The 26,092-nt window shown below is 51.1% G+C and overlaps 1 protein-coding gene across 4 annotated transcripts in view; it reads left to right on the top strand.

Annotated features, from left to right (window-relative positions):
* LOC116947842 (girdin-like) overlaps positions 1-26,092 on the top strand; it is a 74,895-nt gene that overhangs the window by 24,282 nt on the left and 24,521 nt on the right. For all 4 annotated transcript variants that reach the window (XM_076071087.1, XM_076071090.1, XM_076071089.1 and 1 more), the window contains exons 3-13: positions 1,075-1,183; positions 12,774-12,843; positions 18,310-18,368; positions 18,546-18,629; positions 20,348-20,488; positions 21,394-21,596; positions 22,489-22,570; positions 23,297-23,455; positions 24,662-24,808; positions 24,937-25,081; positions 25,488-25,783. In XM_076071087.1, coding sequence (XP_075927202.1) covers positions 1,075-1,183; positions 12,774-12,843; positions 18,310-18,368; positions 18,546-18,629; positions 20,348-20,488; positions 21,394-21,596; positions 22,489-22,570; positions 23,297-23,455; positions 24,662-24,808; positions 24,937-25,081; positions 25,488-25,783 — 1,495 coding nt within the window. The remainder of the gene's footprint in view (positions 1-1,074; positions 1,184-12,773; positions 12,844-18,309; positions 18,369-18,545; positions 18,630-20,347; positions 20,489-21,393; positions 21,597-22,488; positions 22,571-23,296; positions 23,456-24,661; positions 24,809-24,936; positions 25,082-25,487; positions 25,784-26,092) is intronic.

Raw genomic sequence — 26,092 nt, forward strand, 5'->3', positions numbered from 1 at the left:
TGTGCCCGTCCAAGGACGGGTGTATATTGCAGTAAATGCGAAATATTCAATAGAAAAATTGTTCAGCTCGTGATTATTAATGAGGGGGGTTGCCCCATGTGGAGTGACGTCACCCCCTCATGGTTATTGTGGAGGGGTGCGGCATGTGGAGTGACGTCACCCGCTCATGATTATTCATAAGGTGAGGGGTGCAGTATGCGGAGCGCGCGACCTTCTTGTGCGTTCGTGTAAATTTCCAGGCAGGCATGAATATTAATAAAGTGGGGGGGGGGGGGGGCTCTTTTGCAGTGACGTCACGCACGGATGTAGCACTGTGCTGCTTATATTTATTTTTTACCGTCACTTTCTGTAAAGAAACGTCATTTGAATCGACTTTGCATAATACATCATTTTAATCAGCTCGACCTTTCTCTGCGTTCGTGTAAAAATCCACCCACTGATTAATATTAATGAGGAGGGTGGGCCTCATGTGGAGTGACGTCACGCGGGGGGTGGGCCTCGTATGGTGACGTAACACGCGGGACACACACACATTCTTGGATTATTATAGTAGTAATTATTGGTAGGTTAAACATTTTCAAATCGCCCCCATCCACCCCACTCTCCCATGCTCTTTTGAAAGCTGAATTAAGCAGGCTTTAGCCTGGATAGTCTTTGAATGGGTGACCGCAGCGCACACCAACTTGCCATATGTCGCTGTGGGGTGGGGGGGTTGTAGTAGGGCAGAAAATTCCGTTGTACAGCACTTTGTATGCTTCTATGTTCCCTGCCTCCACTAGCCCGCATATCGTAATTACCCTTAAATTCTAAACTTTCGTAAAAACAGCTTTGTATGGAATCCTGCATTTGCACAGCTGTTTGTAAACATCTGTGCGTAATGCATTCTTATGCACGTGTCACGTGTGCCTCTGTGTGTGCGTTGTATGGAGTGTGTGGGGAGGCCCTCATCCAGCAGTGGATCGACAATCGGCCATACGCGTGGATGGATGGATGATTGTGTCGCCAGTGCTGTGATGCGACGGTCCTGTTGTCACTTCTCTGCCCCCCCCCCCCCCCCCCTCATTTTCGCGACAGAGACCCGAGGCCGGACGACCACCGCGTGAACGCGAACGTGAACGGCGACGTGAACGTTCGGATTGAGAACCTCAGTGTCCTCGTTCGTCACATCAAGGCCTACTACCAGGTGAAGGAGCTTTCCCCAGTATTGCCGGGCGACGGCGTACACTGTATTTTAATAAGGCGTGCTATTATTCTAAGCGTTCGCGACCAAATCGCTCGGGACATACCCTGGTCTCATCGGATGTCAAAAGCTAAAAGCTGGGTTGAGTAGGGATTGTGTAGTGACATCGCTGGATGTCAACAGGCTGTGGGTGCAGTACCGGCCCTAGAGGGGCACGGCGTGCAGTGTAGCGACATCGCCGGATACCACAATGGTGTGGGTGTAGTACCGGCTTTAGAGGGGCCCGGTGTGCGCTGAATAATAGCGCTAGATGGCACCACGCTTTAAGTGCAGTGCCGACCCTACAGGACAGGGTGTGTGGGTGCCGACCGAAGGATGAGGTTGTGTGATGCCATGGCACTCTGGTTGTCCCGGGAGGACACGTGACCTGTTAAGTTGACAAAGGGGTCCCAAGAGGGAGCTGGGAGGGAGGGGGGTCACGTGATTGCGACCCAGATCCTTCCCGAGGATTCTGGAAGGTGGATGTGGCCAAGGGCGGAGCCGGCCATGCTACAGAGAGTATGTCGGGTCCTGAGAGGGACCGGGGTTGTTGTTCATCCTGGAAGAAACCCTTCGTCTACGTTCTCCGTTCAATGAGTCTCCAACACGTAGATCCGGGCCAAAGTCGTTGGTCCCGGTCCGTAGTAGCAGTTATGTTGTGACTAGTGTAGTTAGCCTGGTGGTCACCACCCGGCTAACTACACCAGTCACGTTGTAACTAGTGTAGTAACTAGTGTAGTAACTAGTGTAGTAACTAGTGTAGTTGGCCTGGTGGTGACCACCATAGGTTGTTATTCTGTTAAGGGGAAAAGTTACCCCGTGTTTTGGAACTGAATAAATGTGTTGCCTTCAAGTCTACGTATGCGACTCAGTGGAAGCCATTACACTTGCATGGGCAACCATCATGCGTGAAAGCAAGGTGTTGCAGGCTGCAGCAGAGGGCAGTGCAGCAAACATCCATTGTTGTGTCGTACTGTCCTCCAACGTCTATGCGCCTTCCTTCACCACCTCCACGCCGAGCGGGTGGTTAAGTGTGGTCAAATTCAGATCTTTTTTTAGCGGTGGATTGACAAAGAGGTCCTTACGTGTACGTTACAGCGACGTATCAACCCTTGTGAAGGCCTTGAGCCTATGTACAGATAATCTTCCACATCACAGAATATCATGGCTCACCCATTCCCATTGAAGGCATGAGCTGTAAATGTTGTTTTTACTGCAGTGTTTATTGGGGAGCGGTATTCCGTAACTGTTTTGGACCCTGTGTCTTTCCTTGGCCTGGACCCATTTCCAGGAGAATTACTGCAGGCGTTACATTTCTGTGCGGTGAAATCTGCATCCAATTAATCCGATTAACCGTGCCGCACACACGTGCGCCGCATCAAACAGGAAAACTCGAGATGGCATCTGAAGGCCTAGCGGAAGAGGAGTTCTCGTGACTCCATCGTTTGAGAAAATAAGAAGAAAGGAGTGTTTAAATCAATTGCCAGGCTTGGCCAAAAAGAGCCTCGCTGTTTAATTTGTTACTCAGTTTCCTGGGGCAGGCCATTGAAATGCAGAGTGCGAACCAAAGGAGTACAAATAACAAACGCTGAGCAAACCGAAATCTCTGGCGTGAATGGGCGATGGCTTTAATGCTCACTGGAAGCGCGTTCTGTTCATCGTTGGAGCATTTGCCGCACTTGAGGACATCGGCTCGTAACTCTGGAGGTCATTCAAGGTGTCTCTGGTTCATTAACCACGCACGTTCCGTCAAAACTCGGCACGCAAATTGACAACTGCGGCCAATTTGTGTGCATAAGTAAGGTTGCGCTCAGAGAAACTGTGGTCGGTGTTCTAAAATTTCCCCGCATTTGTCCCCCGGACAGTATAAATGTATACACTCCAGTCGATCAGCAGGTCACGTGCATCGAGATCAAATATATGTACTCCCACCTCTTCCAAGACCGCCTGGCCAGCATGGAAGAGTAGACCAAATGCCCTCTAGAGCGGTTCTGTAGAGCTCTCCCCCTGACTCGAAGCCCTTCCACCCACGCACAGTTGGAGCGAGTAAAATTTCACGGCTGCACGCTTCACCACCACCTTTTTTTTTAAAACCAGAAGCAACTGTCCAATGCCTTTGTCCCCCCATGGGGGAGAGAGGGAGAATCCCCCGGAGAGCCGTGGTTGCTACGGGGGGTTTGCAGCGGGGACGGAAGCCATCGCTTGACAGCGGAACCGTTTTTCAGACTCAATCCAAAAAAAACGCCACCGCCGTTCGTTGTGTGTGAATTTTGCTCTCTTTGTGTGGGTGCGGTTTTTAACGGGTAGGCTTTCGCGACCAATATCCTTAATATAGATTTTTTTTTGGGTTAGATCGCGTCGGTTATTTGTAAGTAAAATATATATATTTACGCGATCTACCCCAAAAAACCTTATATTATGCGTTTTTAAGGTTTTTTTTTTTTACTTACAAACAACCAACGCCGTCTTTTTGTTTGAACGGACGGTTCATGGGAACTGTACGACGATGAAATCTAAATTTCACTGTTGACGGTAGTGGAGAAGAACCCGCTCGGAAACGCGTTCCCGGGAGCGTCGACGTTTTATAAATGCGAATTCTGTTTTTGGGGGAAAAAAATCTGCAGTTTGTTTTTACCAAACTGGGTCTTCGTCCGTCGGGTCTACAGTTTCCTTTTTAATCACGAGACCTGGTAACGGAGAAGCTACCCTCGTCGTTGAAAGGCGTGCCCCACTTTTGTCATAAACGGTACCAAGAATTCCTCTGGCGTGTTGTGTCCGTCAGGCTCCACCGGAGCCGCTGACAAACACGAGCGGCGAATCGCGGTGGTTTTCTAAGTGCTCTGATTTCACGCTTCCCCCACCCCGCCCCTCCCTCCTCCCCGTCCACATGGAGTCCTCGCTCGGGGAGATGTGTTTGAACGAGCAGAGGCCGCCCGCCACTCTGCGCTCAAAACGCGATCCAAAACGCGATCGCTCATGTGACGTTGTTCCAGTCGTTGTTGTTGGGGGTGGGCGGTAGGGGAGCTAGGAGTGTGTGGCTACCGATTGTTTTGACTAAACGCAACACGTATTTTGCTCACTCCAACAACCAGAACTTATTTTTTTGCGAATTATGCAGTCAACCTCAATGGGAGGTCACTCCTTCTCTGCTGCTGCCTCCAGTCTCGGAAAACATTTCTCCCTTGCTGTCTGTGCTGCCGACTGCCTGCCTCTTTTTAAGTCCAGGCTGAAGGCCTTCTTCTCTGCATAAGAATTTATCTCATCTGTGAAGCATCTTCCATTCCACTTTAGCACACATATAGGAGGTTTTGTGATATCCAAGACCAAAGCACCCTGAATGTGCCATCATATGTCAAAAGCTAACCAGGGGTTGTTCCCGGTTCGTACTTGGATGGGAGACCGCCTGCATATTCCAGGTATCATAAGGGGGCAGGACGTGACAGTAAGGCAATGGAACCCAGGAAATGCACGTACATTCAAGGGAACAGCTGTTAACAATTCCCCCGTCACTGGTGATTTAAAGCGCATAATAGTTTATCAATGCGTCTGTTAAAATGTATTCCTATGTGCACGGCAACACGCTTTGCACCTTGCGTGTAAGTTGAGGTTAATTCCAACATGTGGAGATCACGCAAACCGTTCCTGTTTGACGAACGGGGCAACTCGACAAAGATCAAACCAGAAACGAGAACAACGCAACCCCGACTCGCGACGATTCATAACATCGTGAGGAAAGGTGAATACTTTACACGCTGTCCAGCCATTTGCTGGACAGTGTGCGTGAGAGTCTCTCACACACACACAAGATTAATTCCCACACCTCGGAGCTTGTGAAGTACGTGTATATCGGCCCCAACTGAACTTTCTTGGCCTCATTAGGCGAGCCAACGGGAGCGAAATCTGATTTCTGCGTTGCGGTCTTTTTCTTTTTGCGAGCACCCTTTATCTGATCCAGATGAGCTGCTTTGTTGAGGCAGACAGCAGCACCCATTGTGTTCGTCTGGATTGCGTTCTCCCTCCGGTCTCCCTAACCCAATTTAGCGAGCGTCCGGGCGAGGGTCCGGGCGAGTATCGAGCAAACGCCCCCCCCCCTCCCCCACTCGGTTTATTATTTTGTACAGCGATCACTGCCGCCGTGACCCCGGTGGTCCCGGGGCCTACAGTAAAAACAACAGCGAGCAGAAATGTACACGCTTAGGATCACACACTAGTGTTTGCCGGAGAGGCCGACTCTTGATCCGATGCTCGGAGGAGGGTTGGGGGGGTAACACTTGTGTGTGTACAGCGTGCCTCTAAAGACCTTTTGATGGCAAGGTTTTCATAGCAAAACCCTTTCATTCGCCCCTCTTCTCTTCTCTTCTCAAACCCTTGTTCACTTTTGACGAGCAAATGCTGCCCTTTAGTCTCCAACTCGAAAGAAGAAAGATGGGAGGAGGAGGAGGAATGAAAGAGGACAAAAAAAATCAGTCGTTGAACAATCCGAAACACACACACACATTCAACAAAAACCTTGAGCGTTTCCTGTAAGTGCTAATTACGATGGACAGCTGGCGCGGCGTGCTGACTGACGTGCTGTCGGACAGGAAAGAAACCAGGGTTGTGGAATAGTTCGAAAATACAATTCCTGGGAGCTGCTGGAGGTGATTGGCACAAGCGACACGCTGCTCACTCACAGCCAGATGGCTGCTCGTAGACTGCTCACTGGCTGCTCAAAAGCTGAAGTTCTCTTTTGTATGAACCCCACTGGGCTTTGAGTCTCGGAGCAACAGGAGTATAAACGTGTTTGCACGTCGTGATGAAACGAAATCGCCATGTTTCACACTGAGCCCTTTGTCAAAAGCTGGCCGGGGCGGTGTTTGGGGGCAAAGCGGCCGATTTTCAGTCGGAAGGTCGTGGGTTCAAATACAGGTCATGGGGCGGGGGGGGGGGGATCGACCCACCGCGCCATCATGTCTCTTAAAATAACAATAATTTACGTCTCTGTGTCAACCAACTGCTGGATGAAGGCCTCCCCATGCTGTGTCATTCGTGATGGGCAGTGACAGGGTTGTTTGAAGAGGTTGGAAAGGTGGCCAGAAATTGGATCGGCTATAACGCGCCACTGATTTTAGCCATGGTCTGGAATTGAACTCGTGTCTACGAGGTGTATAAAGTGAGCACTGCCCTGTGGCTTGGAAGCAGTAGCTTGCGCTGCAGAAAAAACCTGGCAGGAGATACATTCTGCACACACAGGAAAATAAAGCTCAATGTGCCGAGCGCGACAAAACAGTCATATTGTGCGAGGGGCGGCATGAATTATTAACGACAGTATTGATGATGAGGTATGCTCGTTAAATAATTCATCAGCGGAGCGGTGTCTTTGACGATTCCGATTCTCAGTTCCGCCACCTACCCCACCCCCACCCCCCCACCCAGTTATGATCGATCTGTGCGACGTTGCCGTGTGCTTTTGTCTTAATGGAGAGGCATCCTGCGATAATTAATTATCCCCCTGTGCAATTCTCGCAGGGCCGGCCAGCTCGTTTATGCTGTCGCTCACGACGAGCCCCACCTGAAGAAAGCCATTTGGCCGAAACATCGCGACATTCCCGTAAAATAAATACTTTGCGGTATGTCCAGTGAACCTGTTATTCATTGTGCGCACTTACGGGGGCTTCAACGGCCGGCCTGGGTCACGATTCAATGTACCCGAATCCGTTTATACGCGTACCAAATGTCGGTACAGCACGTCCGGCATCGCGATGCCGGTATCGGGGAAACCTGCTCATAGTCGCTAGTGCTGGTTTTGTGCATGTTGGATAGGGTGCCTTTGCGTATCGCCCAGCACTGCTGCTGCGCTGGCTACACCTGTATACCGGCCTGCGTGCGTGTGCGTGCGTGTTTGTGTGTTTTGAAACTGAATCACGCGCGTGGTGTTATGGTTTTCCGCGCACTCTCCCTGTGGGCCGTTGCCAAGCAGTGCGGAGCATGGTTTGCGAGTTTCGCAACAAAGCACCACGACAATCGGGGGGGGGGGGGGGGGTCGCGTTTGGGGTCGCAGGCTTGCGTGTCTCGCCGGCCTCGTCCGTCCCATCGCAGCGGCGACCTCTCCTCAGGATCGTGGGCCTCGTGCCTTCATGGGGCGCTGCGGCGGCGAGATGTTAATTAGCACGCTTGGTATACAGGAGGTCGTGGGTTCCATCCTGACCCTTGACGCCTGCTGCTGTATATTTTGAGTTTGCGTGTTGTCTCCGTGGTCGTGTGGATTTTTCTCCGGGTCCTCTGGTTTTTCCTTCCACATTTAGAAGATGCGTTTTGGAGTATTTTGGCTGCTGTAAATTTCCACGTGATAAGCCACTTAATTGAGCTCTTATTTGTGGCCAGGTCGCTTCTGACCAAGAGCTGTATAGCTCAGTGGGCCTTACCTGGTAAAATAAAAAAAGTAGTTTCTATAGGTTAATCTTCCCAGCGCGGCAGTCCCTTAATAAACACGCAGAACAATCACGCAATTCTGGAGCCCGCAGAGACAATTTAAGTAATAATAATACTAAAACACTATTTTGTTTAGCAGCCGCATACTGGGCATTCCATTTAAGAGAAACGTTTCGTGGCTTAGTGAAGCCACTGAGGTTTGTTTACCTTTAATAATAATAATAGCGCTTTCTGCCGGAGAGACTCGCCCGAGTGTCGAGTGCCCGAGACTCACAATAATACCTGGGCTGTGTTTTGCTTGCTACAGCGCCTTGGACAAATTCTCTTTTCATTCCAGCGCTTAGCACAAGGGGGTTTTTGCCGCCAGCGTTATGATAACCTCTCTGGCAAAACCAGCAGCATCATTGCCGTGCGCATAACTGTTCGACGAATTGCCATATTTCAGGCCGATAATGATGTTCATGTTATTTTTTCCCCTTTCTCTTACATGCGTCATTTATAGTGTTAGGAATCAATAGAATCTGCAGTGGTACAAACGTACATCTGGCCATTTGGTCAATCCACTGCTGAATAAGGGCCCTACCCTACCGTGCAGGTCTCATGGGTTGTTTGACCTTCACTGGTCGGCGTGGGTTGGTGAAGGGGAGGGAAGAGCAGGATCGGTTCTGATAGAGCTCGCCACTCATGTTATAGCCATGACTGACAATCAAACTTTGGTGGCCGGGTTGACGGCGCAGTTTTTGCTCACCATTGTGCCACACCGTTCCACCCCTTTATTTTAATAGAGGCAACGTTTCAGTGTCTGAACGGGTCTATGTATCTAATCTGCTGGTTATGTAAAGGATATTACTATCTATTACTCTTTGACTATACTTCACCACGCTGGTCAGCACTCGTTGGAGGAGGGTAGCGAGGGAGCTGTCAGCTTTCAGCTGTGGCTGATGTTAGTGGCAGCCGCAACTGACGCTCGGGGACCAGGTTTGTGGAATTCCGCTATGGGTCTGGTCAGAGGGATTCTTAGCGGAATGCACAAACCACTGCGCCACCGCTCTAAGCCGCAGCGAATCATGAATCTCCGAACGGCAGGACCCTCCCGAGGAACCGTCCTGGCTCATTAAAATAACGAGCCGCGACGGCACCCATCTTACGTGGCCCACGTTATCCGTGCCGAGTTGAACTTGGCCGTCACGCAGAGGAGGAGGCCTTGAGAGCCACACCCACCGCGCCCAGCCGGGAGGTTAAATGGCACCCATCTCCCTGCACCTCCCAAACAGAACATGTGGGAGGCAGCCATGCTTGTTACTTTTTACAGAGTTGTGTAGTGGTGTGCGTATGCCTGTGTGGGAGCGGGCGATGCATTGTGCTACACGAACCGGTAACCCGAGTTCGATTCCCGCTCACGGCCAACACCAGTGACGATTATCTGAATCGGTCCCGGGCTTCCCCTAGATCGACTCAGCCTCAAATGAGTACCTGGTGCGATGGGTAAATGTCGCCACTAGGGAGACAAAGGCGGCCGGGCGTAGTGTTGGCTACCCACCCCCTCGTGTGCCATGCCGGCCTTCATAGGTGCTCACTAACGGCACTTGTCCCAACAGTCTTTTCAGGCTTTACGGGAGATCTTTGTATTTGTGTGAATTGATTGTGTGGAGCGGACAGTGCATTGTGCTACACGACCCAATGACCAGAGTTCGAGACGCGGCCACGGATAACCTTGGTGACGAAGTGGTATCCGGGACACGTCCTGGAACTTCCCCAGGTCAACTCGGCTTAGGGGAAGAGTGGGGTGGCCGTGCGTGATGCTGGCCTCACCACCTCCTTGTGCTCTGTCAAAAGTGATTACCATCTCAAAAACGAGCGTTGAGGTGGTATTGGTGCTCATCTGTTCACAGCCCTGAGCCAGCGGTAGAAACTCCACATTGCTGTGGTGAGGCCGAGTCTATCCAAGTGGCAACCGCTATTGACTTTCCCACACAAAGTGGAACGTATTTTACCGACCCTAGAGTGATGATGGTTTGGCATCGATAACCCCCAGCCAGGATTTGAAATCGCAATGTTTCTGATTGCAAGCCGCCCGCTCAAGCGGTGTGTACTCCCGGCTGGTGACTTGTGTTCTGTGCCAGCTTTAATAGGAGCTTGCCCCACAGCACTGGCAATGTCAGCGGCTGCATGGGAGACTTATGTCTTTGTGTGTAAATGTATCTTTGGGAGCGGTAGTGCAGCGGTTAGCACGCTCCGCTACGGACCTGGCGACCTGAGTGCGAATCCCGTTCATGGCCCTGGGCCTCCCTGAGGTCGACGCAGCCTCTCATGAGCACATACCTGGTGCGGTGTGTAAACATCGCCACTAGGGAGACAAAGGTGACCGGGCGAGGTGTTGGCCAACCACCCCCTCGTGTGCCATGCCGGTCTTCATAGGTGCTCGCTAACAACACTCGCCCCAACAGGTCTGTTAAGGTTTAATGGAGGATCTTTATATTTTGTCTTGTAGCTTAGTGTTTAGCGCACTACGCTACCAATCTGGTTATCCGAGTTCGATTCCTGGTGAATATTTGAACCGGTCCTGTGCCTCCCCTAGGTTGACTCGGCCTCAAATGACTACCTGGTGTGGTGCGTAAACACGAGCACTCTGACACGTTCTTGGCTGCCACGTCAATATTCTTAACCATTGGTCACCGATCCTGCTCGCGACACCGCTTCCTGTTGTCGAGCGCTGATAATTAATCACCGCGCGCGGTTCGCCACCGCTCGGTCCCCGCTCTGCAAACAAACAAGGACAGCACTCTGTCGGAAATGTTGGTAGTCGGACACACGGGTGGTGCAGGAAATGGTCCAGACCAGGAAGGAAGATTTAAAAAAAAAACATTAATTCAAAAAGAGGGAGAGTTACAAAAAGGCTCAGAGATCGCGCTGCTCCTTTGTGTGGCTGCTTGTAAACAAGCATCACAGCAAGGGGAGACCGGAGTTTCATTCCTCTCCGTGGAATCTCTCTCCTCCTCCTCCTTGCCGCCATGCCACTGGCTACCCGCCCGTTCTCCGGATTAGCCTCCCCTCCCAGGATCACAGGCACAGAGCGACGCTAATCCAGGAGCTGTGTGAGCGAGCAAGCCCAGCGAGCCGGTGCGGTGTCCCCAGCGTCACAGATGATTAGCTCTGGAAATGAGGGGTGTCATGATTGCCTCAACACCCCATCCGCCCGATTCCATCAGTTGTTGCGATTCAGTCCAAGAGGAAAAGATCTTCCCCAAAGTGGTTGTGGATGGTCGCGCTTTGAGTGGCTGCAGGGGTGACATCAGCCCATGACATAAATTGTAAACAAATCTACAAAAACGTCGATTCTTACTCGATTCAACGCGTGTATCTCGTGAGCTTAAGCATCGATATGAATCGAGGTGTCCCTGCTGTGAGCGTTTCCTTTGTCACTGATATTTGGCATCACAACATGAGAATGTTCCTTGTGCTGGCCTTTGTCAATCCATTGCTCGAGGACCTCTTCATACATTACGGTCCATGGGGAGTTGCATGGCCATAGTTCACCACCCTGGTCGGTGCGGGTTGGTGAAGGCAGGGTGCATAGAAGTACAGTGCAACAGTGGATTTTGCTTCACTACTCTCTGCTGCCCGTAACGTAGCACCCGCAGCATGGGGCTCCGCCGAGTCCATCCCCTGAGTTTTAATTTGTCTTGCCAGTTTCTTTTTTTTTAAACACTCGTGTGAACAGGACAATTAACTCGAGCGCTGCCGCCACGGCATTCCTGTGCAGCTATAAATATCGCGGGGGCGCCCAGAGCTCTCAAAAGCCTGGTCTTTTGGCAGCGCGCTCGGCCCTGAAGCTTGCTCGGAGCCCCGGCAGCAGCGACGGGGAAAACAATCGGCCCGAAAGAAACGGATGACGGGTAGAGTGAGAAAGTAATGAAGGAACCGCGGTCGCCGCGCTTGTGGCTGAAGGAGGTGACCTCTGGCAGAGAGGGGCAATCGCAGAGCTCTTCATCTCACTACTTGCCGAGTCTTTGCAGTGGACTAGGGGTGTGAGTACTGTCTATACACCCCCGCCACCTAGTGATGTGATGAATTGTTCTGATTCCGGGTAGTGATTCAATGAAAGAATCGTTTGTGTTTTCCCCTGACCAAGAACTGCATCAAGGTCGAAATGTTTTTGTTTCCAAAGCCGTTCATTGATGCTGCCACACCACTGCCACTGCCACCGCACCTCGTCGCCAACGCTCCCTACCCTCCACCAGATAAGCGCAGCTGCTGCAAAGTAGACGCGCGGCGACCTCCAAGATCTGCCCTGACAGTATCCCACCATCTGATTTCATTTCTTCTTCTTCATCTCTGGATTCCGGTGACCGATTACCCACGATAAAGCACGGCAGGAGAGCCCAACTGAGAGTTTCCAGTCTCAGATATCCGTTATGTGTGTGTGCGAATGTTCTGTAGCGGGAGACGGAGAGAGAAACATTAGTAAGTATAGAAACAATAGTGGTTTCTGTTTTTCGAGTGTTCCGTGCGAATGGTAGCGCTTCTAGTGGCCCCAGGGGTCACCTGAACCTGGTGCGCAACATACGAATTGAAAAAACTATTGAGACATGCGATTTGATGCACGTGTCGTGAGATTGAGAGTCGATATTCGTCAGTGAGTTGTTGATTCGTTAGACACACTACAGTTTACTGCTCATGCAGTCTCACAGTTATTGATACGGCAATTAAATTACATTATTCACCCCACGATAAATATATCCGTATACATTTGTATAGCTAATTACAGTGTTTATGCATGGGCGGTGCAATGGTGAGCGAACTGAGCTTTGAACTTGGCAACCAGAATTCGCTTCCCGGCCACGGCTAACATCGGTGGTAAGTGAGGTCCGAACCATTGCTCGGTCCCCCACCCACCCACCTACCTTCACCAGCCTGCCATTGTCACCATCTTGGGTTGAAGTATGACCAACGTGGCATGTTGAGGATTTCTTCCAGCAGGTGGATTAACATGTGTCTGTAGTAACGTAATACCATACAAAGTAACGCAACGTTTTTGGGGCGGGGGTGGGGGAGTATTTTTAAGCGCCGAGCGTGTGCCGCCCGTGGGTTGATGCCCGCGGACGCCCTTTGACCCCCTTGTTGCTGTGTGTGTTTTTTTTAGGACACCCTGCAGCAGCTGATAATCATGATGCCACCCCACGTGCTGACCCTGGCTCGCGACCCCTTCTCCGGTACGGCCTCCGCTGCTCTCCCACCGTCCCACTCCATACATGTGCACGCGCGACCCTTTTGCGCAATCCACTGCTGGACGTATGTATGCATGTTGAACTTCTTTCGCACGTAGCCAACCACGCCAATCGGAGGTGAATGTGGGCCTCCCTCCAACCCACGCCGTGCGGCTCGTGGGGGGTTATTTGAGGATATTCATCACGTTGGCCGTTTTCGGGTTGGTGAAGGCGCGGTACATAGAAGTGCAGTACAACAGTGGATTTTGCTACACTGCCCTCTGATGCCCCAAAACGTGTTTTTAGTTCTCATAAATGTAAACAGTATATCCATCATTTACATTTTTTCAAGTTAGTAGAAATTGGTTAGAGATGTGGACTGATAAAGTCAGTAAAGATTTAACAAAAAAAAACAGATTTCCTTGCAATAAATTACAACAGGATCGCTATAAAGATGGCGTTAAATGTGGCGGCGGGTGCACGCCTATTCCAGCTCGCTCGCGTGCAAATCTAATTTTAATGTTAAGAGCAGAAGCCGTAAAAAAAACTGTCGCAAATATTTAATCGTTTAAAACCCCACGGCGCCGTAAACTACACCATATGGTTTCGCCTCTCTATGCAGTCGACGTTAGGGTGTTCTCCGCTCGTTTGCATTGTGGTTTTCTGTGGCCACTCTACCAACGTGAAAAAAATATTTCAAAGGGAACTAGCCCAATATCTCGAAGTCGAATGTATCATTCCCGCGCGCTCTCCCTCTCTCTGCGACACATTTCCGCGGCTTTTGAAATATAAACGGCGACGGGGGGGGGGGGTGGTGGGGGCGGTGGTGGGATCCTCATGTGATTTGGATCCCCGGGGCCGCTATTGAACGTCGGGCCACCGGCCGCCGGAGAGATTAAAAAATATAAAAATCCAGCACCTCGAGCCGTCCGCGCGTGTGCCGGCGTGACCTTCACGCGAGTGGCTGCGCGTCTGTAGCCCCACTCCCCATCCCCCCCCGTCTGCCCCACATTTCTCCGTTTAACCCTTTTCTGGCAGCGTGGCCCGGTTGCCACGGGGGCCTTGAGAGGCATCGATCACGTGGCCGCTGGGTTGCAAGGTAACCTCTGTCAGTTGGTTTGATTGAAGATGGAAGATCAATGCTGCTGAATAGAGAGAGACAAGGGAGACTGGTCTCTCGGTTGTCTTTGTCACGACGAAAGACTCGGCATAGCTCACTGATTAGCGCGCGACAATGCACCGATTCGTCTATTTAAGAGGATTGCCTATGTTCAGAATACTCACGTTGAATCGGGCCCGTGAGAATTTATTATTTACAATGGGTGGAATTTGGACGATCGTGCCATGTTTAAAAATCAGACAGGGGAACAACAAGAATGATTACAAACGATATTAGAAAAAAAACAGGAGAATAATGATTCAGTTCTTGAGTCGCATTGCAGCCCTGAATCGTGAGGGGGGGAATTGTTACCTGCTTTGACTCACCGATGAGTCCTTATGAAGACGAAACATTCCGTCTCCCCGGTGCAGTGAACCACCTATTATCCTTCCCTGGAAAGTGTGTCGGCCTAAAAAAATCACTGATGCAGTCTTCAGACATCGGAATCGGAATATTTTTTTATACTGGGGGAATCCAAGCAGCCATAAAGCTATTTTTCAACGAATGTCCAGTAGGGGCAGGTCAGGACGTTACTACAACAAATAGTACAAAAACCTGATAGGAGTACAAAGTATAGAAAAGGTAAACAAATCACTTTGTAAAAATATATAAAGCCCACTGAGCTATTAGCTTATTTTTCAGAAGCGCAAGTGATAACTCAGCAAAGTGGCTTATCATGTGGACATTAATAGCAGCAAAATAATCTAAATGCATGTTTCTAAATTGCTGTCAAAAGATTATACTTTTTTCCCCCACTTTCTAGGCAAGGAATGGTTGTTGCATCAATTGTGTTCAATGTTTGTCTTATTTGAACCGGGCAGCAAAGGGTTTGCTTTTGACCGCTACAGCAACACAGTCAGATGACTGAATTAAACTCAAATCAGTGCTCGCGAGCAGAGCTCAGCAAATCCCAAAGTGCTTTTCAAATTAAATTTTGTTTCCGATGTCGGCAGCAGCAGCAGCAGCGGCGTGGCAGAACGGCCGCCTGCCTGCCCGCCCTTCGTATTTAATCCTGCACGTGCCTGCCGACCTTTAGCAACAGATGGCACGGCGGTCAATATTCGCCATCGTGCGGACGAATATTGCGATCAAGAAATCCCTTTCGCAGGACGCGTAAATGAGCGATGCTTTTTGTGACGTGCGGCAAAGCGTACCTTTTATTTAACGGCACGACGTAATTATGAGTTTTCCAAAAATTCACACTTGACCTGTTTTTTTTGCCGCTGCAATTGCAACCACGGTAACGAACGACCCTAAATATCGTTGGCGGTGCGGTTGCTCGTGTTTACGATAAGTGCACGGGGATGGGGCTTGAAATTAAACCGAACAGCTGGGCTGTAACGCACAACCTGAGACCACTGAAATTAATTTTCTTGTGCCACCGCTCTACCTGGTGGCGCAAGAAGTGGTTAGCGCACTGTGCTATGAAACCCAGTGAAAGCCAGTAGGCCGGTGGACTAAAACATATTTATACCTGGAGACGGCACTGAGTCCTGCTCGTTATTTGTTTTTACATCTGTGCGGTTTTTGTCGTGGAGAACAAAAGTCACGTTGTTTGTCAAGAAAAGTAAATGGGCTTGGGCAGGACACGTCACGCGAAGAGATGATCGCCGGTGGTCGAGACTAACTGCAGAGTGGAAGTCAAAGGAGTGAGACGCTCAAGTGAACGTCGACCGGAGAGATGGAGTGATGACGTCCGCTTGGGCGAAGGAGCTTAGCTCTGTTATTTAAAGCTTTCGTGACTGCAGGGATTCATATTCTTGGCTCTTTCGGTAAAGTCACTTTACCGAAAGAACCAAGAATAGGAGCTTAGCTCTGTGTTATTTAAAGCTTTCGTAACTGCAGGGATTCATATTCTTGGCTCTTTCGGTAAAGTCACTTTACCAAAAGAACCAAGAATAGGAGCTTAGCTCTGTTATTTGCATTGCAAGAGAAAGAGAGGAGATGGTGACGGCCTTCATCCAGTCTTGGAAAGATGATAGATTATGATTATGACGATGATGAGTATTTATCACAGAACTCTTCTCATAATTCATTTATATTCTAAGGTCGCACTCCTTACACACAAAGTGCTTGCCACAAGTGAACCACAATACCATTCTGATCTCGTCAAGGAGCATCAACCATCACGCCAACTCTGGTCATCCTCGCAGCGGCTTTTTGCTGGCCATCAAACAAAGACGGTCACTGCATCGTGCGCTTTCAGATGCCCTCCTGCGGCCGTCTGGAATGCTCATCCCTCCAATATTAGGACGGCACTGGATGTCTGCACTTTTAAATCTAGATTGCAAATTTATTTCTTGAACTCCTTTTTGTGTTTAGTTGGTTGTCCTTCCCCCGCACCTTCGATTAGCACGGGGTTGGATACGTACTGTGCGAAAGAAGGTCAACATACATAATTATGGTCTCTCGTCCAGAATCCTAAAAATTACTTGACAAATGAATCATATTATGGAAATGAAAGCAGTTGTATTGAATTGCTGTAGATCTGGCTCGTTTTCAAAGAGGCGTTCGCGCCGCGCTCACCCCGTCCTCGCTCGTTCGCCATCAAGCGGGCGGGCGGACGGCTCCGCTACTTGCGCCTTGTTTGCGCGCGAGCACTTTCGGAAAGTGGTTCTGTCATGTCGCATTTCGCTCATCGGCTAATGTAGGCCATTTTACAGACACGACTGCCGCAGTGGCCGCACCCACCACCGACATCACCGACATCACCGCCATCGCCGCCGCTGCCGTTGTCGTGCGTTTTAATCCGGCTCGGCACGCCAGAGCGGTGGCGCATGCTCGCGAGTTGGCGTGAGAGCCGCGTTTGCCGACGGGGAGAGAGACGGAGGGAGAGAGAGAATCGCCGTCCTCTGCAGATATGCAGATTTTCCCGAATGCAATGAAGCAACGGTCCTTGCAAAATTCATCTCGGAAGCAGGATGATAACGAATGAGCAAATTAAAAACCGTTGGGATGGAGCGGCCGTGGTGTAGGAATTATCGCTCCGCGCTACGATGAAGCCGCCAACCCGAGTTTGATTCCCAGCCACAGCTGACGTCAGTGACGAATGATGTTGTACCCTGGGTTGTTAATGAGAAACAAACTGAATTGTTTGCTCAAGTGCATCATCATGACACCGTACTGCTGTCACGTGCGCACATTTTAATACATCGTCATCGCGGTGATATCACAAGATTTGTATAATGGCATGGCTGACTTAATTTATACATTTTTCTAGTTGATGAGGTTTTACAGAATTGTAAAGCCTCATTTGTATCTCCTAAACAGCCCTCTATTTCGTGGGTTGCTTCTTCGGTTTGCATGAAATCTTTAAGAGCGCTGTGTGTGTGTGTGACCTTTTAGTCGTCGAGCGGTTTTCAACGCGGCTAGTGGACTCGAGTGATGCCTGGCCCCGAGAAGGAGGGGCAGTGTTCACTCATCGCAGGGGTTGTCCCAGTTTCCGAGGCCGTGTTGACAGCGCAAATGCCCGAAAGGGGGTGGGGGTGGGAGGGGTGTGGGGCGGGGGGATCCTCAGACCTACTTTCCCAACGCAATTCACCCCCTGACCTTGTATCATCCGCCGACGATCGTCAACAGTCTGTCTGCCGTTCCATCGTAGATATTGATTTTCAGAAACAGATGCTGGTCCACCTGTCAAACCTGTATGCGTCTAAGGATGAGTCGATTCACCGCCAATCAATGCATTTTGTATTCCCAAGAAGCTCCACAATACTCCTATTGCATTGTGTGCGAGGGAATGCAAGCATGGCACGTGCAGCGGGATCATGTGACCCTTGCAGCCACGGGAGGTCACCACATTCAGCGCAGTGCGTAGATAATCAGTTCTGGAATTTGAGTCGTGACAATGTACTTGTGGAATTGCTGATGCTTGGGCGTTTGGGGGGCGGGGACGTGGGGTTAGAGTTGAAATGTCACACCCTCTTACTCGCCAGACACTGCGCCGAGTCGCATGTGTGAGAAGCTACTTTTGTGTGAGAAGTTAGTAGCATCTGTGTGTGAGAAGCTAGTAGCGTCTGTGCGAGAAGCTACGTCCATGTGAGAAACTAGTAGTGTCTGTGTGAGAAGCTACGTCTGTGTGAGAAGCTAGTTGCGTCTGCGAGAAGCTTCGCCTGTGTGAGAATCTACGTTTGTTGATTCGTATGAACCGTGTGCGACGTCATCTCGTCCATGCAAGCTTGAAGCCTAACATCATTCATGGCGCTTAAATAACTCCCGTGGTGGGGGGGCGGGAACGCGTCGTTGTCGGATGTCGTGAAGAGAATCTGTCCGCGTGCATGATTTTTATTCCTCGTGCTTTTCTTCTTCTTCAGAGAAGAGCATTCTGGAGCTGAAGAAGTTGCTGCTGCTCATTCTGGGCTGCGCAGTGCAGGTGAGGATCCGGTGCACGCCGCCCATGCCGTGCGCTCTCGGTCGCGATCGTCCCTTCCTCGATTTTCTTTCAACAAACTCTCGCGGATCCAATCAGGCCGCCTCGCGGTTGATGTGTTGATGTTTTGTCGTTGACGTGCTGTTGTTGACGTGTCGTTGACGTGTCGTCCGCGTGAAGTGTGAGAAAAAGGAGAAGCACATCGAGAAAATTAAGGAACTGGATATCAACACCCAGGCGGCGATCGTCGCACACATCAAAGAGGTGAGACTGCACGCTGAGGACTATTCCTGTCCGGATTATTCCGTTCGTGGCAGACGATGACTATAATGATCAATCAATCTTTGTTGATTGATTTACAACAATAATAATTTACGGCCCTTTAAAACCCCCTCCTGAACGAAGGCCTCGCCCACACCGTATCACGCTTGGGAGGTTGTTTGACCATACTTCACCTTGTTGGTCAGTGGCGGGTTGGTAAAGGGACCGACCAGGACCCTTAAATTCAAACATCACTCACCACCGATGCCAGCCGTGGCCAGGAATAAAACTCAGGTCCTCTCTGCTCACTGCGTATTGCGCTAACCACTTTTTTGTGAGCTTAAGAATCGATACGAATCGTTGAATTGTTGCACCGGATGGGTGTTGTGGTGTAGGCCGGGCCACGCACCACCACTTCTCTCCACCCCCCTTCCCTCTTTTTCCCTCTCTCTCTCTCTGCGTTTATTCATCCTCGGGCTGCACTTAGCGCGACGATGACGGGGCCCCGTAATTGCCTCCTCGGCCCTCCGCTGACTCGAGGGCACTTTCAGGGCTTATTTTTTTTAGTTCTAATGCCGGTTGTCTGCCTCGTGCGGCACAAAGCTTGGCGCGCCGCTTTGCATGGTGGGTTTTTTCTTCCTCCTCCTACCTCCCTTGGTGTGGCGCTGCGGTAAATGTCGGAAAAATGCCGACGGTGCCTGAGCATGGCGCCCCCGGCGCTTGCATTATGCATGCAGCCGAGCCCTCGCGGTTTTTCCTTGCCATTGTTTGTTTCATTCGTTAACCTAACAACAACAATATTAATTAATAATAATGAAATGCGATTGCCTTTTGGCAATGCTCTATTGGATGAAGGCCTTCTCATGCCGTGTTGGTCATGTGGATTTGTTTTGACCATACTTCACCACGATAATTATTGCGGGTTGGTGAAGGGGGAACCAAGGACCGATGCCGATATCAATCGCTATTGATGTTCACCGTGGCTGAGAATCGAAGTCTAGTTCCCGGGCCACCTTTGTCTTCCCTGTGCTGATGGCTAAACACCATACCAGTTACTCATTTGAGGCCGAGTCGACCGAAGGGAGGCCCAGGACAAGTTTCAGATATTTGCCACTGAACAGGAATCGAACACTGGTCCGCTGGATCCGTAGAGCAGAGCACTAACCACTGCGGCACTGCTCCCCACATACAATAAAGATAAAGATCCCCCGTATAGCCTTAAGCGACTTTTAGGGAAAGTAATGTTAGCGAGCACCTATGAAGGCCGGCACAGCACACGATGGGGTAGGTGGCCAGCACCACATCCGGACGCCTTTGTCTCCCTATTGGCGATGTTTTCACATCGCACGAGGTACTCATTTGAGGCTGAGTCAGCCTAGGGGAGGCCTAGGACCGGTTCAGATAACCATCACTGGTGTTGGCCGTGAGCGGGAATCGAACTCTGGTCGCCAGGTTCGTAGCGCAGCACGCTAACTGCTACACTACCGCTCCCTACATACCAATACCCGTCATACGCCACTAAGTGACGGTGACGTCACCACGGCGCCTGTACCCGGCCAGCCCCCACATACACACACATACAAATACAAAGAACCCCCATATAGCCTGAACAGACTGTTGGGGCAAGTGCTGTTAGCGAGCACCTTCACACACACACACACACGTGCGCACACCAACACGTATGCGGGGGCGGGGGGGTGGGCGATCTTCCGCCACCGCAGGTCACGCAGAGCCAGGAGAACATCCTGGACATGCAGTGGATGCATGTGACGGAGGTGGTGCCCGAGGATCTGTACACGCTGACGCACGGCATGGTCTACAACCTGCGCCGGCTCGTCGACGAGCGCGACAAGTTCTCGCAGGTGATGGCCGCGGAGAGAAGGGGGGGCTAGTGCTGGGGTATGGAGGGGGGCGGGCCGGAGAGGAGCCAACTGAGACCGGAGTTCACGGGATCACTGTTCAGGTCATTTCTTTGGAGCTGCCTTTTGTGTTTAGTTCTTTGTCCTTTCCCGCACCCCCGATTCACATGGTTGGCTATGTACGGTGCAAAAGAAGTTCAACAAAGTGCCTACATACGTGCCTTATTATTATTATTATTGTTTTTCGTAATTGAGGTTCTAAATTGAAAACTAATTTCTTTAGAACTGCTTTTTGTGTTTAGTTTGTTGCCCTTTCCCGCACCTCCAACTCACACGATACATACGGTGCCAAAGACGTCTAACATACATACACACGTATATACATGCAGGTGAAAGGTCAAGACCAATTGTGAATTCTAACGGTAGGTGTGTAACAATCTTTTAATGAAAAGCAATCGTAACAATCGCGACGCGTGTGTCAAGTTGCACCTGTTCGGATCACCAATCACGAATTGTGCGGGTTATACTCGATGCAAATATTACCTTTAAGGGAATGGAGTTAGTGCATCAGAGGAATACAAATTATCCAAAACAAAGAATAGATTCTCAAACCCAGTAATGAATCCGAATCGTTCGATGCAAGTGGATCATTGCCTGCCTATTAAATGTCATCTACACCGCAGGCCTGCAAGTTGTGAGCGACTGACACCCCTAAAACAATTTCTAATTCACATGTTGACGGAAAGGCCCTCCCAGCTCCGATATTTCATTTCAAATCGGATATAAATTTCCACTATCGGCCGCCAGCATTGTCCACTTCTCCACGCGCCAATCCGACCGTCTTTCCGTCAACCAAATGACCGGCGCCTTTTAACGTTGGGGCTGTCCGTCGATGCCTCTCCTCTCAGATGATCGTGGAGCTGGCCCAAGAGCGAGACCACCTCCAGCAGCAGCTGCAGCACGGGAAGCTGGGGACGTCTTCACCCAGCGGGCCGGAGCGGGCTCCCTCGCCGTCGGCCCACGTCCGCCTGTCGCCCATCGACAACCGGCAGCACCTCGCGGTGGAGCTCGCCGACACCAAGGCCAAGTGCCGGCGCGTCCGCCAGGAGCTGTGAGTGGAGATGGCCAGTGGCCCGGAGCGGCTCGCCCAACGCCTGTTCTCCCGTTCCATCGAATGCTTCTCCTTCTCGGTGTTCAATAGAGTGCAACGTCGCGTATCCGAACAGCCGCAGAGCCTGATTTCTCTTTTGCTTCATCGCTGTCACTTTATTTTCAAATGCTTTGCTTTTGTCATTTATGGTGACACCACAGGGGCCACCGTTGCAATTTATGTATGTGCGTATGTTGAATTTATTTCACACCGTACGTAGCCAACCATGCTAATCGGTGTTCTGAGTTCTCACATTGTTACACAAAATAAACTTGAAGCTACCCATCGTGTACAATTAATCACGCACACCCAGTGCAGTATTTGTGCATCGTGCAACCTTCATTTGAAACGATGGCAGTTACACCAGGCATGAGAATTGGTGTCTCAATTAATTATCTGAGTGGCTATCCATAACGTCGCTCAAAGGATGTCCGAGTGGCAGTTTTGTGTGTTCTCCTTGTCTGTGCGGGGTTTTTCCAAGCACTGTGGTGTCTTTCTACACACGGACATACACAATGAAAGAGCTAATGGCAGATTGTTGAATGCACATCTATTTTTGTGATTGGGGAAGATTGCAAGATGTGTAAAGGAGGCAACGGTTGGTTTTAACTGCCAGATCAAAGTTTGGTAAATTACTGCTCTCAATTACTAATCCCTATTATGAAAGCTCAGCCTGCATACGATTTGTAATGAGGGTATATTTAGCATCTAGTGGCGATGCTTGGGTCGAGGTGAGATAGCGTGCCAAAATAAATGTCGCTTATTTAATCCGGACGGATTTTCCGTCATTGATGGGCAAAGTGTTCTCATTATTACCTTGTGAATTTTAATTCGTCGCTGTCATTGCTTTCAGGGAGGAAAGGACAGAGCAGCTTACCGACTGCAGACACGAGCTTCAGCAAATGGACCTGGAGCTGAAGCGGTTACGGCAGGAGGTCAGTGACTTCCGGGCAGCCTCATCTGACGCCGAGTAGCGGAGAGTTCGCGGGCTGTCGGTCAAAACCACCTTTATTTAATGGTGACAATGTGTTCACCCCGGTAAAGCCACAGCTGGCTGCGTATTTTTTAGCGAACGTAGCTTCAGAAGAATAGACTCTCACCTTGGGTCTCCATTACTAATACAGACTCACTGTCCCGTCGGATTAGTAAATGGTAGCGAAGCAAGGAGGTTGCTGACCTATCTTTAGGGTGCCACAATGGGGAGATGTTAACTACCTCGCCTGGTATACAGGAGGTTGTGGGTTCGATCCCGACCCTGACGCTTGTATATTTGGACCCTATAATGAATTCCGTGGTATCCTTTGGGGGGGCCGTGGCCCAATCGCTGAATGAATCCGAAGGCATTCCAGGTGGGGTTGCCACCTCTGAGGTACAATGAACTGGGTCATATCAAGCAAAGAGGGATACCTTACAATACCAGCATATAAATGGGTTGTCTTGTGCAGTGCAATATTGTTGTTGTTATTATTGAGCAAGTGACGAAAACCTGGGCTTTTAATATCCTGGGAAGGCTCTGGAGCTTTCCCACTACCGCTGCTGTCGCCTCACCGAGAGAAAAAATCCTCGGGGAAAACCAGGACAAGGCGGCAACCCTCATCGCAGGGCACGCGCGCGCAGTTGGTGACGCGCGAACCGCCTCCGCTCGTGCTCGCGGCGCGCAGAACCTGCTGCTGGTGCCGGAGGCGCGGGCGGCGCGGACGTACCGCGACGAGCTGGACGCCATGCGGGAGCGCGCGGGCCGCGTGGAGCGGCTCGAGAGCGAGGTGGCGCGCTACAAGGAGCGCCTCCACGACGTCGACTTCTACCGCGCGCGCGCCGAGGTGATGCCGACGGGCGGCTACGGAACGGCAACGAGCGGCGGGAGGGGGGCCCGCGCTCGGAAATGGGGCGGGGGAAAGGCGGGATTGTCCGGAGGGTGGAGAGGGCTTGCGCCAGACAGTCACCTCGACCAGACAGCCAGACACGAGGCCCAACGCGTGGCTCGAACCTTTAACAAACTGGACAAGCAAATCCTAGCCCTGCCCATAACCCTAACCGTCCGAGATAAACCTGATCCTTGCCCTACCCATAGCCAGTAAATCACAAACTAATCAGACACTAAACCACACTGGCTAACCAGACCCTAGCTTTTCACTTAACCGTAACCACAACTAGCCAACCAGACACAAACCCTACCTGTGACCCTAACCATAACCACGCTAGATGAGCATATCCCTGCGCTACCCCGAACTCTACTACATTAGCCAACCAGGCCGCAGTTCTAAACCAAACCTTAATCACACAGGCTAAGCAGATGCTTGATCTGCCCTCAACTATAGCGTCATAAACCAACCAGGCCCAAGCTCAAAACCAACACCACACCGGCCAAAGAGACCCTCACATTAATTATCCTACTCCTGCCCTGTAAGCTTGTAAAATCGAATTTCTTAGTTCAACATTGGCTTCTTTACACACCCCCATATTCCATTATCTACTATTTGTGGAAGTGTTTAGAAATGTTATCCTTAGGCTAATGGACAATGGAAAGTACTAAGCCGAACAAACAAGACAGACCCCACGACAGGCAGTGAACAGCAGACAAAAGGTAATCTGCTCCAATAGTTTTGTAGCCCCCCCCCCGCCACTTGGTGCCAGCCAATCTGATTGCAGCGGGGAACACAGCTGGGAATAACAAATAAAGCAATTTGGCACCAGCTCTTGGACATAAATTAAACAACATTCATAAAATATATAGAGGTGAAGGTTAAGAGGTGCTGCTCCGCAAATTCTTGGCTCCCACCGCTGCTGGTGGGAGCCACCATTTCTGCTCTACAGAGGGAGCTGTAGAGCAGAAATGTTCCATGCTGGTCAGGTGTCTTGGAAGTTGACAACTTGTATACATGGTGAATATTTATGTATGCACGTTGAACTTCTTCCGCACCATACGTGGCCGACCGTGCTAACCGGAGGTGCGGGGTGAATATCAAAATGTGCCACCTAACCCTAAACCCCCCTCCCCATGCCGCTCACACCGCGCTCGCAAACAGGAGCTGCGCGAAGACAACGGGGTGCTGCTGGAGACGAAGGCGATGCTCGAGGACCAACTGGAGGTGGCGCACTCGCGCTGTGACAAGCTGCACGAGCTGGAGAAGGAGAACCTGCAGCTGCACTCCAAGATTCACGACCTGGAGATGGTAAGGGCTGTCGACGTGACAGACCACGTGCGCGCGAAGATTCGCGGGAATCTTTTTTTTTTTGGGGGGCGGCACGGATGTTGCATAAAATAACGAGCGGGCCGCCGTTGTCGCCGTGGTGGGGTGAGGAACGGGACGCGGACAGGACGAGGCTGGAGGAGCTGGTGGAGGAGAACCTGACGCTGGAGATGGCGCAGAAGCAGAGCATGAACGAGTCGGCGCACCTCGGCTGGGAGCTCGAGCAGCTGAGCAAGACGGCTGACCTCGGCGAGAGTGAGTGTCGCGATCGCGCGACGGCGAGCGACTGGACGAGAAGCGGCGCCGTATGTTCTGCGGTTTAAACGGCAGCCGATGCGTCGCTGTTCGTGTTTGATTTCTAGCCACGGTCAACATCGGTGGCGAACGACTGGAACCGGTCCTGGGCTGCCCCAAGGGCGACACGGTGTCAGATGAGTCACTGGTTGCGGTGGTGTGTAAAACATCGGCACTTGGGAGACAAAGGTGGCCCGGCATGGTGTAGCCGTTAATAGGGGTTACTTGATCACAGCGACTGCCGCAAAGGTGTGTTAAGGCTATACGGGGGGGATCTTTGTCATTGTATTTGGCTGTGTGTGTGTACGTTTGCACCGCTCACCCCCACTCCCCATCTTGTGCCCCACCCCCCCCCCGCCGCCCCCAGCCGGACGGCGGCAGTCGGTGAGCACGGAGGTGAGCGAGGCGACGTCGAGCCGCGTGCTGCGCTTGGAGAAGGAGAACCGAAGCCTCATGCAGACCGTGCAGGAGCTGCGCGAGGCTGCGATGGCGGCGGCGTCGGCAGCGGCAGCCACAGTAACCAACGCAACCGCCAGCAACAGCAGCAGCAAGAACACCGCCGCTTCTGGCGCGGCCAGGATCCCCCCACGGCTGCCGCCCAAGCCGGTCGAGGTGGTGCGGTTGCGTGAGCTGGAGGTGAACAATCGGCAGCTGAACGACAAGGTGAGCGCGGTGCACAGATGCGTGCACGCACGGGCGGAGACGCATGTGCACACGCGGGTCGGGCGACGGAGAGATGCTGTCGTCACCGTCGTTGTCATCGTTATTCACAGCACGGGGCTCATTGCACGTTGAGGGTGCGCGTTACCAATCAGCGACGGGCTCTACGAGAGACCAAAGGACGTTGAATATAAAACCTCAAATTAATACAATCGATTAATTCATTGTATTAATACATTCACCACCTTATGATATCAAAACGGATAAAAAATGGAACACGAAATTTCAGATGAAATCAAAAAGAGTTTTTAT

This window comes from Petromyzon marinus, chromosome 31, assembly GCF_048934315.1.
Source record: "Petromyzon marinus isolate PM22_M1 ecotype Great Lakes invasive population chromosome 31, UKy_Petmar_22M1.pri1.0, whole genome shotgun sequence".
Classification (NCBI taxonomy): Eukaryota; Metazoa; Chordata; class Hyperoartia; order Petromyzontiformes; family Petromyzontidae; genus Petromyzon; species Petromyzon marinus.